Below are 15694 nucleotides of genomic sequence, written 5' to 3'. Positions count from 1 at the left end.
CTAAATTAGAATGAAAGGACAATCCAGTGTGCAAAACCTTGACCTTTTCCCCTGTACCTTAGAAAGGATGATTGTACCTTAGAAAGAAAATGAAGCGTAATACCCTCTAGTTCCATCCACCTCATTGCAAATGGCAAGATTTCATTCTTTTTGATGACTGGGTAATAGTCCATTGTATTAATAAAATAGATGAAAACAGAGAGGGAGGCAGACTGTAAGAGACTCTTAACTCTAGGTAATAAACCGAGGGTTGCTGGAGGGGAGGTCGGTGGGAGGATGTGGGTGACGGGCATTAAGGAGGACACTTGATGTAAGGAGCACTGGGCATTACATGCAACTGATGAATCACTAAATTCTACCCCTGAAATTAATAATACAGTATATGTTAACTAAATTGAATTTAAATAACAAATAAAACAAAATGAACAGCTGGTTGATTAAAGCTAAGTAAGAGAGTATCGTGCAATTTCACAGTTGCTTTATAAGGAAAAATCTCTGCTCAAAGGGGCAAGTTCTCTTTGCACTCTCAGTACCTAAGGACTGTGTTAAAGCCAGAAGGAATGGCACGTTCCCGCGATCACCAGAAGTGACACATACATCACCCTGAACTTGTCTCATTCCATGGGCCCATCCTGTTTAGTAGGGGAGACGTTATTGCATGATCATTTGCCCTGGGAGCCACAAACCCCGACTGTGGCAAATGGCTGAGGCCAGACCTGGTCAGAGTTCGATGTGGAGAGGATGAAGTTTCCGAGTACCCAGAGGTTGGGGCCATGTGGCAAGTGAATAGAGTCCGTGTCTTAGAAGTAGTGGGCCTGGCGGGCTGGACAAAGCTACGGTTCTGAATTACCAGAAGAACTTCGTCAGGAGAATCATGATGTCAGCTTTAGTGCTGACAGTATGGAAGTTTTTGATCATGGGAAATGTGAATCTAACCTTGAGGACCTTGGCACTTCCTAGTAATGGTGTTTATAGGGAAGACTTGACATGGACCTTTCTAGTGTGGTTCATGGAATAATATTTTTCTTCTGCAGTTTGATACGTTGTCAGACAGTGGGGCTGTGGGCTGTTCAGGTTTTCAGGCCTGACTGGGGTAGCCTCTTGTGTGTATGAGGGGGTAGCACTGACTTATTTATCTGCCCTTTGCTGCAGTTCAACGCAGTGGTTTCCACAGTAGAATGCATCCACCTACTTCTGTATGTTTATTTAATGCAGGGGTTGGCACGGCTGTTTTTGAACTGTCTGGTAGCTAAGACTCCTTTTTATATTTTTAAAGTGCTATGAAAAAAGAAAATAGATACACTACAAGCACCATATGTACCTAAAAAGCCTAAAACATTTACTTTCTGGCCATACGCAAAAATTTGCCAATCCCTGGTTCAGTATGTGTTCGTGTAATCTGCGTTACATAGTTGTGTAATATGATATAGATTCATAGAACCTGTTTTATTTTTTTTTTAATTTTTTAAAAAAGATTTTATTTATTTATTTGACAGAGAGAGACAGCCAGCGAGAGAGGGAACACAAGCAGGGGGAGTGGGAGAGAAAGAAGCCGGCTCCTAGTGGAGGAGCCTGACGTGGGACTCGATCCCAGAACGCCGGGATCACGCCCTGAGCCGAAGGCAGACGCTTAACGACTGTGCCACCCAGGCGCCCCAGAACCTATTTTATTTTTATCAAAAAATTAAAGGAATAGTCTTATTAATATTTCAACTATGAATTGACATCATCCTCCACAAATTTTCCTCCTGTTTTGAATTCCACTTTTGACAATGTGGCAGGCTAGATAATCAAAAATACTGTCTCCAGAATACCTTGAGATGCTGAATTAACAGATCGACTGCCTTTTTTAAAAAAGATTTTATTTATTTATTTATTTATTTGAGAGAGAGAGACAGAGATAGAGAGAGCATGAGCAGGGAGGAGAGAGAGAAGCAGGCTCCCCACTGAGCAGGGAGCCCAATTGGGGCTGGGCCCCAGGAGCCTGGGATCATGACCTGAACCAAAGGCAGATGCTTAACCAACTGATCCACCCAGGTGCCCCTCAGCCATCCTTTTAAATGGACAGTTTAGCTGCCGAGAAAGTAAGGGAAATCCTCAGGTCATTAACCCTGACCAGTGCTAGGACAACCTTGTAGGAGGGTGGTTAGTTTTGGTGATATAAAAGAAATACTATGGAAGGATTGATAAGAAAAAAGTTACCCCGTTGTTCCCTAAAAAATCATGGACTTCATAAGACAGTAATCATTGTAATAATGACTAATTGAGGTTATCGAGATAAAATGGGGCCAAATTCTGGACAACAATAACGTGAAAGAGGAAAGTAAAGAATTAAACCAATAACATCCACTTTTTTGTTTGTTCAGAAGAAGCTTAGAGTAAGTAAAGTTTGCTTATTAAAATATTAAGAAAAATGTTTTTAAAGAACATAAAGAAAATGTATAACTTCAAAACAGGTAGAAGGGGAAGAAAGTGAAAAATAAAATTATGGTGTATGATCTTTACAGTGAAAGGTAGGAAAGGAATACACACTAAAATAAAGTTTAATTAGCACAAAAAACTAAAGTAGAAATAAGTACAAGTACATTGGTAATCATAGTAAGTGGAAGTGATCTAAACTTCCCAATAAAAGTCAGAGATTATCAATATGCCTTTTAAAGGAAAATCCAATAATACAGTGTTTATAAGAGATCCTCCAAAGATACAGGGTACACAGAAAAAAATAAAATAGATACCAAGGGGAAGAAGTGCCACTATACTTAAGGCAGAGAGTGTTATTAAGGATAGAGGTTTACTTCTTAATGGTACAAGGAACAATTCAAAAAAAAAAAACAGAAAAATTCTAAACTTGTGTATCCCCAATAACGTAATATTATAATAAAGCAAAAAGTGACATATTTTCTCCCTCTCTGTCTGCTCCTCCTGCTTGTGTTCTCTCTTCCTCTCTCAAATAAGTAAATAAAATCTAAAAAAGAAAAAAAAAAAGAAACTGACAGAGGATATAAAATAGAACACTAAAATATATTTGATTAACCGAAAAGAAAGCAAGAAGGGAACACTAGAAAACATAAACGCAGGAGGGGCAAATAGAAAACAAACAGTACAATGGGAGATGTAAACCCAGTCAAAGTAAGAGTCAGATAAAAGGTAACCCCTGAGTCTGTAAGGCAGAGATTGTCTGGATAAAAAAGCTAACTAAATGTTGTGTCTACAAAACATGGGTTAACGTGAAAAGACGCAGGTACTTGAAAGTAGAGGGATAGAAGAAGATATGGCATAAAAACAGTAAGCATAAGAAAACTGGTTTGATTATATTAATATCAGAAAACAAGATTTCAAAACAAGGAGTGTTTTCCAGGAACTCTTTTCACCTCATATTTTCCTGCCTGTTGTCTTCTCTTTATCGTCTTACCTTAAACATCACTCTTGCTAGGAAGCCTTCTCTGTGGGCTCAGATAGCATCCTTTATTTCTCCTGTTGCTGTATTTATTCTGCTGTGTTTTAAGTGTTTATCTGTCTCCGTTACCTTTTAGGTAGTTTCCGGTCTCTGAGACCCATGAAGAAGGGGCAGTGTCTCTAGTTGTTTGTTTTAACCATTCTTCTGGCACTTAGCCGGGTGCCTGATCCAGCTAAGTTCTCAATGGGTATTTGGTCAATGAATGAATATATGAATGAACATAATGAATCTGTAAGAAATGTGTTTAAACGTGACCGCAGTTTATATGCAGAAATAGTTGTAACTGTGCAAAATAGGATCTAAAAGAGTTTAAAAGCTGCCAGAGAGTTGGAAAAATCAAAGAGCATGTTTTCTTTTTTGGTCTAATGAGTAACTTCCCATTTGTCTGCCGTAGACCTGAGTTGGTCGTTAAGAAGCTACGATACTACGCAAGATTTATCGTAGTTTGTCTTCTGCTCAACAAAATGGACGTTGTGAAGGATTTGGTGAAGGTAAGTATGCTTTAAAATTATTAAAATCCTAACCTGTAATTGTGTATGGGTAATTTTGTTTTTTAAAAATAGATTCAGGGTAAAAAATAATTTTAATATATGTAAATCATTACAGCATTCAAAGTATAGTAACTTTGGACAAGGGTAATGCTAAAAGGATTTTCCTGCTCTCTCCGTATTTCAGATACATGCTAGCCAGGGACAAGTCTCTTAATTCCTTGTGTCTTAGCATGTTTTATATTCCACCACCCACCAATGGGTGGTTGGGAAATGCAAACAAAAGTTAAAATATTTGGTTTAAGAGAAAACAATTGAAAGGTTAGGTCAAGAATAAGCATATAATGTTTTACAAAGGTATTGAGAATGAGTTTTGGTCTTTCCATCCTTTCACTATGTCTGCTTCACCGTCCTTCATTAGCTTCAATAATTGGGAGTTAACTGCACTTGGGACTCACTCACTATCTGTAGTTACTGCGCACCCCGTTCTGGTTGCACTCTGTAGTCAGTCAGTCGTTTCAGTGGCGTGCTCCCTAATTTTTGGTACTCAAGTGGAACATGCTAGTTTTTTGTGGTTTTGTGTATATGGTGGGTTTTTTTTTTTTTTTCTAGATTATTTATCTATTTATTTGAGAGAGTGCAAGCAGAGGGATAGGGACAAGCAGACTCCATGCTGAGCAGCGACACCAACCCCCCTTGCGGGGCTCGATCCCAGGACCGGAAGATCATGAGTCGAAGGCAGATGCTTAACCAGCTGAGCCACTCAGGCGCCCCCAGAATAGGCTAGTTTTGACAAGTCCTCCTCTGTCTTCTTCTATCTCTAGTTACTAATAAGACTCTTCCCAAAACATACTATGATATAAATCCAAAGAAAATCATCTAGACAGTCTTCATTTTTTTTAAGTCTTAAAAAATTGAGGTTTTACTTTTAAGTGACTTCTATTAATAGATTAAGTGCTGATGTAGCATTGATTAGTTATGAGTGACTCGGGATCTCTATGAAGATCTTATTGATGTGTATTATTCTGGAATCTTTTATTTTAAAGCAAAATAAAGGTTTTCTTCTTTGTTTTTGGGTATAATGGGGACTATGTTTTGATAATAATCAAGCTTCTTAACTGTATCAGTTTCTGTCAAGAATATGGTACAATACAGCAATCTGTTTTTATATGTTGTTTTCCTATAACCATTTTTCTTTGTGATATTTTAAAATTAGGAATTGTCAGATGAAATTGAAGATTACACTCACCGCTTTAATACAGAAGACCAAGTGGAATGGAACCTGGTGCTTCAAGAAGTAGCAGCTTTCATTGAGGTCAGCATTTGACACGAAAGCTGTCATAATTATGGAGAGTGAATGCATGTGTGGTATACATTTGTATTGTGTGTAAATGTCAAGAAGTGGGAATAATTTATTTTATTGACATTTTGTCTTGGCCATCAACTACTTACTACTTTCTTCTCTAGGCGGACCCCGTGATGGTATTGAATGATGATAATACCATTGTTATCACATCTAATCGCCTTGCTGAAACAGGAGCCCCATTGCTGGAACAGGGCATGATTGTGGGACAATTGTCTCTGGCTGATGCACTCATTATTGGTAACTGTAATAACCAGGTAAAGAATTGTGACAGAATTATACTTAAAATTCACTTTGAAAAATAATGCTTTCTTATTATTACAGAATTACAGGTTATTATTACAGAATGAGTATTTCCTTATAAATATCCTGAATCCATTTGTGAGGAAATGGTTAATTCAATTATGCCATATCCATATGGACTGTGTTACAGACATTTACAGGTTTAGAAAGAATTTTTAATCGCAGAGGAAGATATACTCATGGTATGGAAAGTGAAGATAAACTTGGTATAGAGCTGTGTAAAATGAATTATTTCATATATGTTAAAATGTCTATATGCGTATATGTACAGGCAAAAAGACTAGGAAGAAATTTACCAATATCATAAAAGGTTTATTTATCTCTGGGTAGCAGAGTGATTTATTTTCTTCTTCTTTTTTAAAGCTTTATTTAAATTTTTTTCAAGATTTATTTATTTTGAAAGAGAGTATGTGTGAGCAAGCAGGAAGAGTGGCAGAGGGAGAGGAGAGAGAGAATCTCCAGCAAACTCCGCACTGAGTGCAGAGCCCCACTCAGGGCTTGATCCCATGACCCCGACATCACAACCTGAGCTGAAACCAAGAGTCAGACGTTAACCAACTGAAACTCCCAGGCGCCTCTGTTTTCTTCTTTATAAATTTCTAAATCCGTCTATTACTTTTACAGTCAGGCATAAAGGGAGGAAGAATTAGTTTTAAGTATATTTAGCACAGCAAATGTCAAATATTTTTTCGTGACAGAATAGTTTCATGATGATAAAGATGTACTAGAAATGTAAATTTACTGGAAATTATGGGATATCAGAAAAGTGTCCAGTGAATACATTTTTCTATATTCATTATTTATGCAAGTTTTAATTTTGGATCCTTTCCTCACACCTTTCATTTTTGTTATTGTTAACTTATTCTAGTACTTCTTCAATTTTGGTTTTTAAAGCTATTAATTTGCAAATTTAATTTAAATTAAAAAATTGCTTGCTTATGGGCAGAAGACATTAACAGACATGACTCCAAGGGAGACATACAGATGGCCAACAGACACATGAAAAGATGCTCAGCATCACTCATCATCAGGGAAGTGCAAATCAAAACCAAAATGAGATATCCTTTCACATCAGTCAGAATGGCTAAAATCAAAAACACAAGAAACAACAAATGTTGGCGAGGATTTGGAGAAAAAGGAACCCTCTTGCATTGTTTGTGGGAATGCAAACTGGTGCAGCCACTGTGGAAACGGTATAGAGGTTCCTCAAAAAGTTAAAAATATAGACCTACCCAATGATCTAATAATTGCACTACTGGGTATTTACCTCAAAAATACAAAAACACATATTCAAAGGGATACATATGCACCCCTGTGTTTATTGTAGCATTATTTCTAGCCAAACTGTAGAAGTAGCCCAAGTGTGCATTGATAGATGAATGGATAAAGAAGAGGGTGTGTGTGTGTGTGTGTGTGTGTGTGTGTGTGCAATGAAATATTATTCAACCATAAAAAATGAAATCTTGCCATTTGCAGCAACATGGATAGAGCTAGAGAGTATAATGCTAAGCGAAGTAAGTCAGAGAAGGACAAATATTATATGATTTCACTTATATGTAGAATTTAAGAAACAAAACAAATGGGCACAGGGAAAAAAAAGAGAGAGGGGGAGACAAACCAAGAAACAGACTCTTAACTGTAGAGAACACACTGATGGTTACCAGAGGAGAGATGGGTGGGAGGATGGGTGAAATAGGTGGTAAGGATTAAAGAGTACACTTACATGTACTCTTTAAAACAACACATGGCCTCCCCGAAGTTCTATAGAAGTATTATTCAAAACGGAAAAGGATGCAGTCTTAAACATCGTATAGAGCCAAAGTGTATTGAAGAGGTTGTGAAATATGGGCCATAGCCATATTCTAGCTGGCTGTTTTGCCAAAAGTTAGCATGTTTTGAAGGACCTAAATATAGGTCTTTTTGTTTAGATGACTACTTTTCATGTTTTTTAAAATACCTGAGGAAGTTGATGGATTGACAGAAATATAAATAGATGGAGAGATCTATGACAATGCAAATAGAGAAAATGTTAATGATATAGGATCTGGATGAGGAGCATTGGGTATTACTGTACAATTCTTTTAATTTTCTGTCTTTGGAAAGGTTTTATAATAAAACACTGGGGAATGAAATTACCCAATGCCATTAAGCATACACGAATGTCAGGGATAATATTATGGTCAGAGACTTCTAGGTCTGTGTACTCCATTAATGGTCAGGTTTGCTTTCCTTGCAGGTTAAGTTTAGTGAACTAACTGTGGACATGTTCCGGATGTTACAAGCCCTGGAAAGGGAGCCAATGAATTTAGCTTCCCAGATGAATAAACCAGGAATGCAGGTGATCTTCTCTCTACATTTGCAATTTTGGTAACACTGCTGCTGCCCCTGCTCCCCATGGAATGCTCTTATCCAACAAATGCTATGCATGTGAATGAAGAATTCTCTTGACGAGACACAGGAGACATAAGCACAATAATAGTAACATGGAGTAAAAAAAAGCTATTCGATGAAGAGGATTGTAAAAATAGGTATTGATAATTCATCTGTCCAGTACAGCTTGTATGTGTCTTGTTTTCTCTGTGTAAATACAGGAGTCAGCGGATAAGCCTACCAGACGAGAAAACCCCCACAAGTACCTGCTCTACAAACCAACCTTCAGTCAACTCTACACATTCTTAGCAGCGTCTTTTAAGGTATATATGATCCAATACTCTTTACTGTGTGGGGAAAGTGTGCCCTAAATAGAATCTGAGAGTTACTCTTTTCTTTGAATCTTTGAGTCAAGAATTCAGATAAAATATGAAACTGAAAACTGCAGAATATCTGATCACAGCTACATTGGAATGGAAATTGCTTATGATGTTATAACTGTTCCTTACCATTAATTAACGAGAACATTGATTAATCATCATTCTTCGTTCTCCAGGTTTTTATTATTAAACTACTTCAGGCATGTTGTATGTTCAGGCAGCTCTGGGAAGGAGTTTGCCTTGTAGACCTATAGTCAGGATCCTTACTTCTCCATTTCAAGGTTTGCAGAGAACATTCTCTAATGAGGAGGTTTTTGAAGCAGAGAATGAATTAAAAACTTCGGGCAATAGTAATAGATTATGGATTCATAATGAGTCTTTGTTGTGTAAACAGTTAGGAGTTGGAACCTGCAAGAGTGGTTGTTCTCTTGGAGAAGACAATAATAATAATACATGGAATTAGGTTCTTGTAGTCCCTACAACTTGAAAATGTCAGGAACTTTACATAAAACTGTTTGTTGTTTTGTATATGTGATTTTCTTTAATTTCAGGAGCTGCCTGCCAATAGCGTGCTTCTGATTTACCTGTCAGCCACTGGTGTTTTCCCCACAGGTCGTTCTGATAGTGAAGGTACAATAAAGGAATGCTCCCTGTCGTGAGCAGGGCTTGAATTCTCTTTATTTTCTACAAGACGATGGCCCGTAGCCCACAAACCATCCCAAGCTTTCCAGAGAGGCTTCCAGATTTGAAACCTGGTCTCTTTGTTGAATTGGCAATCTTGTAGATACCCCAGTCTATTTTATTTGTTGAAATTATACTTTGAAGTCCACAAATCATCAGCAAATTCATATACTAAATGCATTCCTCGCTATCAAGTTTGCCGACGGCACATATATATTTAAATATATATGGAATAACCAAGCCTAATGTTCTATTTCAAATCATTGAGTTTTTCTGGGCCTTTAGGTCAAAGAGGAATCTGGTCAGGGGCTTCATTGTGGCTGAAAGTCTTTGTAGAAATTATTGCACTTTTGTGACTGTGAAAGTTCAAGTCCTTGTCATAATTTTGTTTTCTGTCCTTTTTTTGGTTTTTATGGAGTCAACCTGAAGAATATTGGGATGCTGTTTCAGAATCAAAACTTAAAACAATCCAGAATATATGAAATTGATCAGAATAGATGAGTAACTTGGATATAAATTAGGCAATTAAGTCTTTGGACAAAAAAAAAATATTTTTCTTAACATCCTTAACATTTTCCTCTTCATCTGTTTGTTGAAATTTGCATTCCTTTATACAATGCATGTCCCTACCATCTTCCTTGCATGATGTATAGGTCCTCTTAAAGTGTTAAAATGAAAACAAAACAAAATAAATCTCAGAGTCTTTTCATTGCAGTGATTCTTAAGGAATAAAATGTAACAATGTTAAAAGTGACACAATCATAAACTGCTTTAAATTTTTTTGTAATGAAGTTAGTAATTTTATTTATAAATAATTATTTCCATGTTTTATAACATGCACTGTTGAATCTGGGCCCCCGTTTAACATAGTGATCTCTTATTTTACTTTTTCAAAGTACAATAGGTACTGACTAAATGGCCCTTTGACAGAGATGATTCTTAACATCCCACAGTTGCTGTTCCATTTAGATAAGAGTTCAACGAACCAACGTGGCCAGTAGGAAAGGCTGACTTCAAAACCGGAACTACAGTTGGCTGACATAATAGTGACCATGAAAGATTTTTTTCACACACTGAAATTTGGCGTTTCTTTTCTTAAAAATGAAGTTTTTGCCAATGAAAATTTTCAAGTCTCATTCAAAATTTTCCCTAAATTTTATAATTAGTGGCTCACTTAAAATTATATTTAAGAAATCATTAGGACTTCATTCTGCAACTTTCTTACTTAGATAATTTGGTTGAATGTGAGAGATAATTTTGCTTGAATATAAAGATCATTTTGAACATCCCAGATCTCCATCCCTTTTACTACCCAGAAGAATGGGGTGCAATCGATTCTTGTTTTGTTTCTCATTATATTCTGTTTGGAGAACTGATGAATAATTAAATGATTTTTTAAAATGTTGAAACAGGCAACATGCTGAAATCATTTAAATACTGCATTAAACTAGAATGTTAAATTTTAAAATGTTTAAAATGTTTTGTAATTGTCTTCCATTTGTATCAATGAGAGATTCATACAAGATCTTTGTATTTGAGTGTCAGATCAATGTTATTCTCCAACTGAAGTCTAGGATTCTTCCCTTTGTTTTTATAGGTCCTTATGATTTTGGAGGGGTCCTTACTAACAGTAACCGGGATATTATAAATGGAGATGCCATCCACAAACGAAATCAGTCCCACAAGGAGATGCACTGGTATGTATTCTGGTGTCTCTCCCTATTATAAAAATGATAGTTCTGTCTTAGAAAATATAAGTGAAATGGGGAGTTTTTTCTAGTACTGGAAATACTCCCTCAGACTACTATTAATAACACTTATTTGGATTCCAGCAATATTTCAGGCTCTGACTGTCCTAGGAAATTAGAATTTTTGGCTGACATTTATTTTTAAAATTTTCATTGAGTATTATATGTCAAGCCCTATTCAGTCACTGGGGATATGTCAGTGAGCAGAATTACATTCAAGTTGGAGGAGACTGTACATGCATGCATAAATAGTATGTCAGGACATGATACATGTTAACATCAATACAAGCTTTTTTTTTTAAACTCATTTGAGAGAGAGAGAGTGAGCGAGAGAGAGATATAACATGAGTGGGGGAGGGGCAGAGGGAGAGGGAGAAGCAGACCACTGGCTGAGCAGGGAGCCTGTTTTAGGGCTCAATCCGGGAACTCTGGGATCATGACCTGAGCTGAAGGCAGATGCTTAGCTGACTGAGCCACCCAGGCACCCCCTGTACAAGCTAATATAAGGTTCTTTTGGTTTGCTACAGTATAAATGAACTTAGTTGTAGGATTTCAAGTAAATTTCATCCATGAAAGTTTGCTCTTTTTTTAAATACAACACATTCACTGCTTGGGCCATTATTGGCTCTAGAATCTGTCTAGCTGAGAGATAGCCATCTGTTTATAAAGGAGACTAGACTTGTCTGAAACTGCATTTCTAATAGCACTTTACAGAAAAATATTAACTTCGTATTAAAGAATGAGGAAAGGAGGGCAGAGAGGGAGATTTTTTGAATTATGTGTATAATAGCTAACAGTCTTCTAAATCTTACGTTGGTGCTGTCATTGGCCTTGGTCGTAAATGATTTACATATGAAAAACGTGGATTTGAGACATACTGAGGTTTGATGATGTTGCTTATTGACACATCATTTTATATATATTTATGTTTACATTGATATTTTTATACATACATTGTCCAATAAGCCATGGGAAAGAGAGGATGCACACCAAAATTGTGACCTTGTTAAGCAGTGGCTCTCAAATGTGTGTTACTAGACTTCAGACTTTGGGGACAGCGGGTCTTCCGCAGGCCAGTGACTCTGTATGTTTAACAAGCACCCCAGCCGATTTTGCTGCCAATGTACAGAGGAAGCATAAGGAGTAGGAAAAGGGGAGCCCCTACTTAGTGTCTGCGATATTAAGTTGTAGCTTGACATATTAAAAATCTTCAAAATAGATAAATATTTTAAAAGACTCACTGCAGTACGAAGCTGGTTGTGTTATCATGTCGTGTTTTCAGAGCATTTTCTTAGAAGGAGCTTTTAGATCCTAAACAAGCAGCTATGTGCTGGCTTGTGAGGTTTTCCTGTTGTATGTTTAGTCTATCTTTAAATCTGTCGACTTCTCTTCAGCTTGAATATTCCTAAATAATAATTCTCTCTGAATATTTTTCCAGCTAAAACTGCTAACTTGTCTCTCCCAGTCAATGTAGACGTGTTTTGTCCTTTGCCAAATTAATCTTTGTTTTTTGCTCAGTGCTCTGATGAAAAGGAGCTGTGAGCAGACCAAACCGAGGAGTAGGATTTCTGAGAGCCGGCCAGTACAGTTGCACAGCTCCTCATCGTTACCGTTGTTGTTTCTCTAGCCTTCATCCCGGGGATCTCTACCCTTTCACGAGGAAGCCCCTGTTTATTATTGTGGATTCATCCAACAGCGTCGCGTACAAGGTGAGTTCTCCACACCCTGTGCGTGGTAGGTATTACGGCACCACCCCGAGGTAAGCGGGCGCAACACGAGCCTTTCTAGCTTGCTTTATTTTTAAAAAATTTTACGCAGTTTGTATTTAGTGTTTCTTTTCTTTTGAGGTTGTGCATGCTAGTCAGGATCTGGTGCTATGAATAGAGACAAGAAGAACACGCATGAATGGACACTCAGTGGAAAATAATACATTCTCCTGCAGGAAAAAAAAATTCAAGATTTCCAAGATCTCTGGTGGGAGGTTTACTTTTGTTATATAACCCAGAGTAATTTTCTTTTATAGAGATAGGAGTATACGGGCAAGTTTTATTTTCTAGTTTTCAGCCTTTTCTCCTTTTACACACCGAGCTGCTGGAGTTTAAATGGAATTTCTATCCCATTTTACACAGTTACAGTCTGAATACCAACATAAATGGTTTTAGATGCACTTAATTTTTTTAAAATTTGTGACAGTAAGTAAAAAAAGGATGGCTTTAAGTGCTGAAATAAGTAACATGGATTTAAAGTGAAAAGCCTTTGTTTTATATTTTGCTATTGAAGCAATAGTTTTCAATGGCTATGTAAAAACTGCCCGTAGTGAAACACTTTAAAGGTGGATATTAGAAGGCAAACTACAGTATTTTATGGGAAAATGAAAACAGAATCTTTGTGTGTGGTTGGAATATTTCATTAGTTGACAATATGTTCAAAAACATGCTAGGAATACAGATTTGCCAATTAAAACTATTTCTGTTGTGGGTGTTCGTATAATTAGATGGAGAAGCAAATATTAGTAGATTTATTTCAGGAGAACAACGGAAATAAATGTCTGCTAGCCAAGAGATGACCCCAAGCATATGTTTTCCATCTAATTTTTAGGTTCAGTTTCACTTTTTAGAGGTAGTGTCTGAATTTCAAGAGCATCCAACCCACTCTAAATTTTTCAGCATATATTCTACCCATTTTGTCAAGTTTGACATTAAAACTTTTTATTTTTTTGGAAAATGAGCTGTATACTTTCTTAAGTCACGTGTGTGTTGTTGCTTTTAATCTTTTTTGAGGGGGTGGGGAGCTGCTGAAGGAAAGAAAAGCTTTATTGGCTAACTTACTTAAACCTATAAAACAAGAAGAGCCCAGGCATTTTGTGTCTTCACAGAATTCAAAAGAAGCATTCTGTGTCTTTGTCAATGAAAAGGATGTTTCATGATGTGACCTTTGCTACAGTTTCACGATGTGACAGACTATGTTGATGTACCAGGTCAAGTGTATTACTGAATATGATCTAGGATGCACTTAGAGTATTTTAGCAGTCTGTTAATTTCTCTCAATTTGATTGGATAATATTTGATACCACCTTTTGTAGTCTCAAGAATATTGTTCATTGTACGTGCCTGCTATGTCCAAAGTGCTGTTTGGATAGAGAATGAGTGTTGAATGCTGATTTTTCAAAACACTATTGTACATAATTGGAAATGTATTTACATAAAAATATATCATTATTTAATTCAAAATTTCAATATTCTGACACCCAGGATAATAGTGCACTAATAGAAAGGCTCATCTGTTTGCTTTTGATGGCACATGCAGTTCAAAAATTAAATTGTCCAGAGGCGCCTGGGTGGCTCAGTCGTTAAGCGTCTGCCTTCGGCCCAGGGCGTGATCCCAGCGTTCTGGGATCGAGCCTCACATCAGGCTCCTCCGCTGGAAGCCTGCTTCTTCCTCTCCCACTGCCCCTGCTTGTGTTCCCTCTCTCGCTGGCTGTCTCTCTCTGTCAAATAAATAAATAAAATCTTAAAAAAAAAAAAATTAAATTGTCCAGAACATACTTACCTTCATATGCACCAGGCAAATCAGAGCACGGCACAGACAAATTTGGTCTTTTTAAAAATTAGTACTATTCAGTACCTCTAAATCAAGTGTGCAGTTCTCTGTGTTAACTTATGAAGGTGCCTGATATTTACTTTTCCCCACAAAGCATGTGTGAAAAGTCTTAAATTACCATTTTGCACGTTTCTAATGAGAAAGAATTCTGTGGCTGATGTATTATTTGTTGAATACCAACTTTGCTGTATATGTTTCCTAAACATGTTTGCTAATGTTTCTTCATATAAATACCAACATTTCATGTGTATTTCTTCATTTAAATATTTCTTTTTTATTTTTATGAGAGTAACTCATGCATATAGTTTAAAGCTGTAGTTCTCAACTCTTTCTGTGTAGAAACAGTCGAGTCCTTCTCAAAGCCATCTGTCCTTAACTCCTGTGATTCTGCATCGCTTGACCTGGGGTGGGTGTTGAGTGTCATTGCAATTGCAGTGTGTGTCAGGGTGGGGACCCCTCCGTCAGCGAGTTCCTGCACGTGTTACCAAAAGTGGCAATTCCTGTTCTCCTGCCCTGCCCCCGTTTGCCTTCTCCCAGAGGCCACCAGTTACATCTTTTGTAGCTGATTATTTAGGTGTTTAGCCATCATTTGTCTAAATAACATGCTCGTGTTGATATTTCTTAATTCTTCAGTTTTGGGCATTCTGTCCTACTATCCCAATCTGGAAGAGAAATTCAGATCTTTCCTCTTCCTATCCCCAGCTCACAGTTACACCTTTTACCTTGACTTCTATCATGATTTTGATTCACTGAATATTTAGTGCTTATATTACGATGACTAGAAAATGTGTTTAACGTCTAAGCCATATAATAAACTTTTTCTTTCCTTTGCAGCTTCCTGCTTTTCCTGGAGCAAACAATTATGTAACGTTGTTGCTTGTTTTTGTCTGAACGTCTCATTGATTTGGCCTCAGTCTGCTCACTAGTCACCCACATCTTCTTTTAGGTTGTTCAGATGTGTCTGTGTCTTAATTTTCTCTTCGTGCCGAATTACCCGCACCCCCCCCCACACACACACACAGCGTCTGAACTGGTGCCCTCTGCAGAGCTCTCTCATCCCAGAACCTCATTTCATTATTATCCTGGGAAGTGTTCGTCTCTTCTCTGTTTCCCGAATCCCGTGTCCTCCTCCCGGACTCTCATTTCATTCACTCTCATTCTGGTGCAGCATCTCCAGGAGCAGCTTCCTAGAAAGAGTGAACAGGAGGTAAAAGATTCGAGGTCTCGAACTTCTTCAGTTGTTTTTTAATTTACCCTCACGCTTGAATGATGGTTTTGGTAGGGATTAGAAATTATTTCCCTTC

The 15694-nt window shown here is 37.3% G+C and overlaps 1 protein-coding gene across 2 annotated transcripts in view; it reads left to right on the top strand.

Moving 5' to 3' along the window:
• The window catches only part of SCAI (suppressor of cancer cell invasion), a 126831-nt gene that overhangs the window by 85307 nt on the left and 25830 nt on the right, over nt 1–15694 (top strand). For both annotated transcript variants that reach the window (XM_040631877.1, XM_040631878.1), the window contains 8 exons: nt 3852–3948; nt 5162–5260; nt 5413–5565; nt 7848–7949; nt 8203–8304; nt 8913–8991; nt 10640–10739; nt 12418–12499. In XM_040631877.1, the coding sequence (XP_040487811.1) occupies nt 3852–3948; nt 5162–5260; nt 5413–5565; nt 7848–7949; nt 8203–8304; nt 8913–8991; nt 10640–10739; nt 12418–12499 (814 nt within the window). The remainder of the gene's footprint in view (nt 1–3851; nt 3949–5161; nt 5261–5412; nt 5566–7847; nt 7950–8202; nt 8305–8912; nt 8992–10639; nt 10740–12417; nt 12500–15694) is intronic.

Source organism: Ursus maritimus, unplaced genomic scaffold, assembly GCF_017311325.1.
Source record: "Ursus maritimus isolate PB19 unplaced genomic scaffold, ASM1731132v1 scaffold_17, whole genome shotgun sequence".
NCBI lineage: Eukaryota > Metazoa > Chordata > Mammalia > Carnivora > Ursidae > Ursus > Ursus maritimus.
This window is presented reverse-complemented; position numbering and strand designations above follow the sequence as displayed.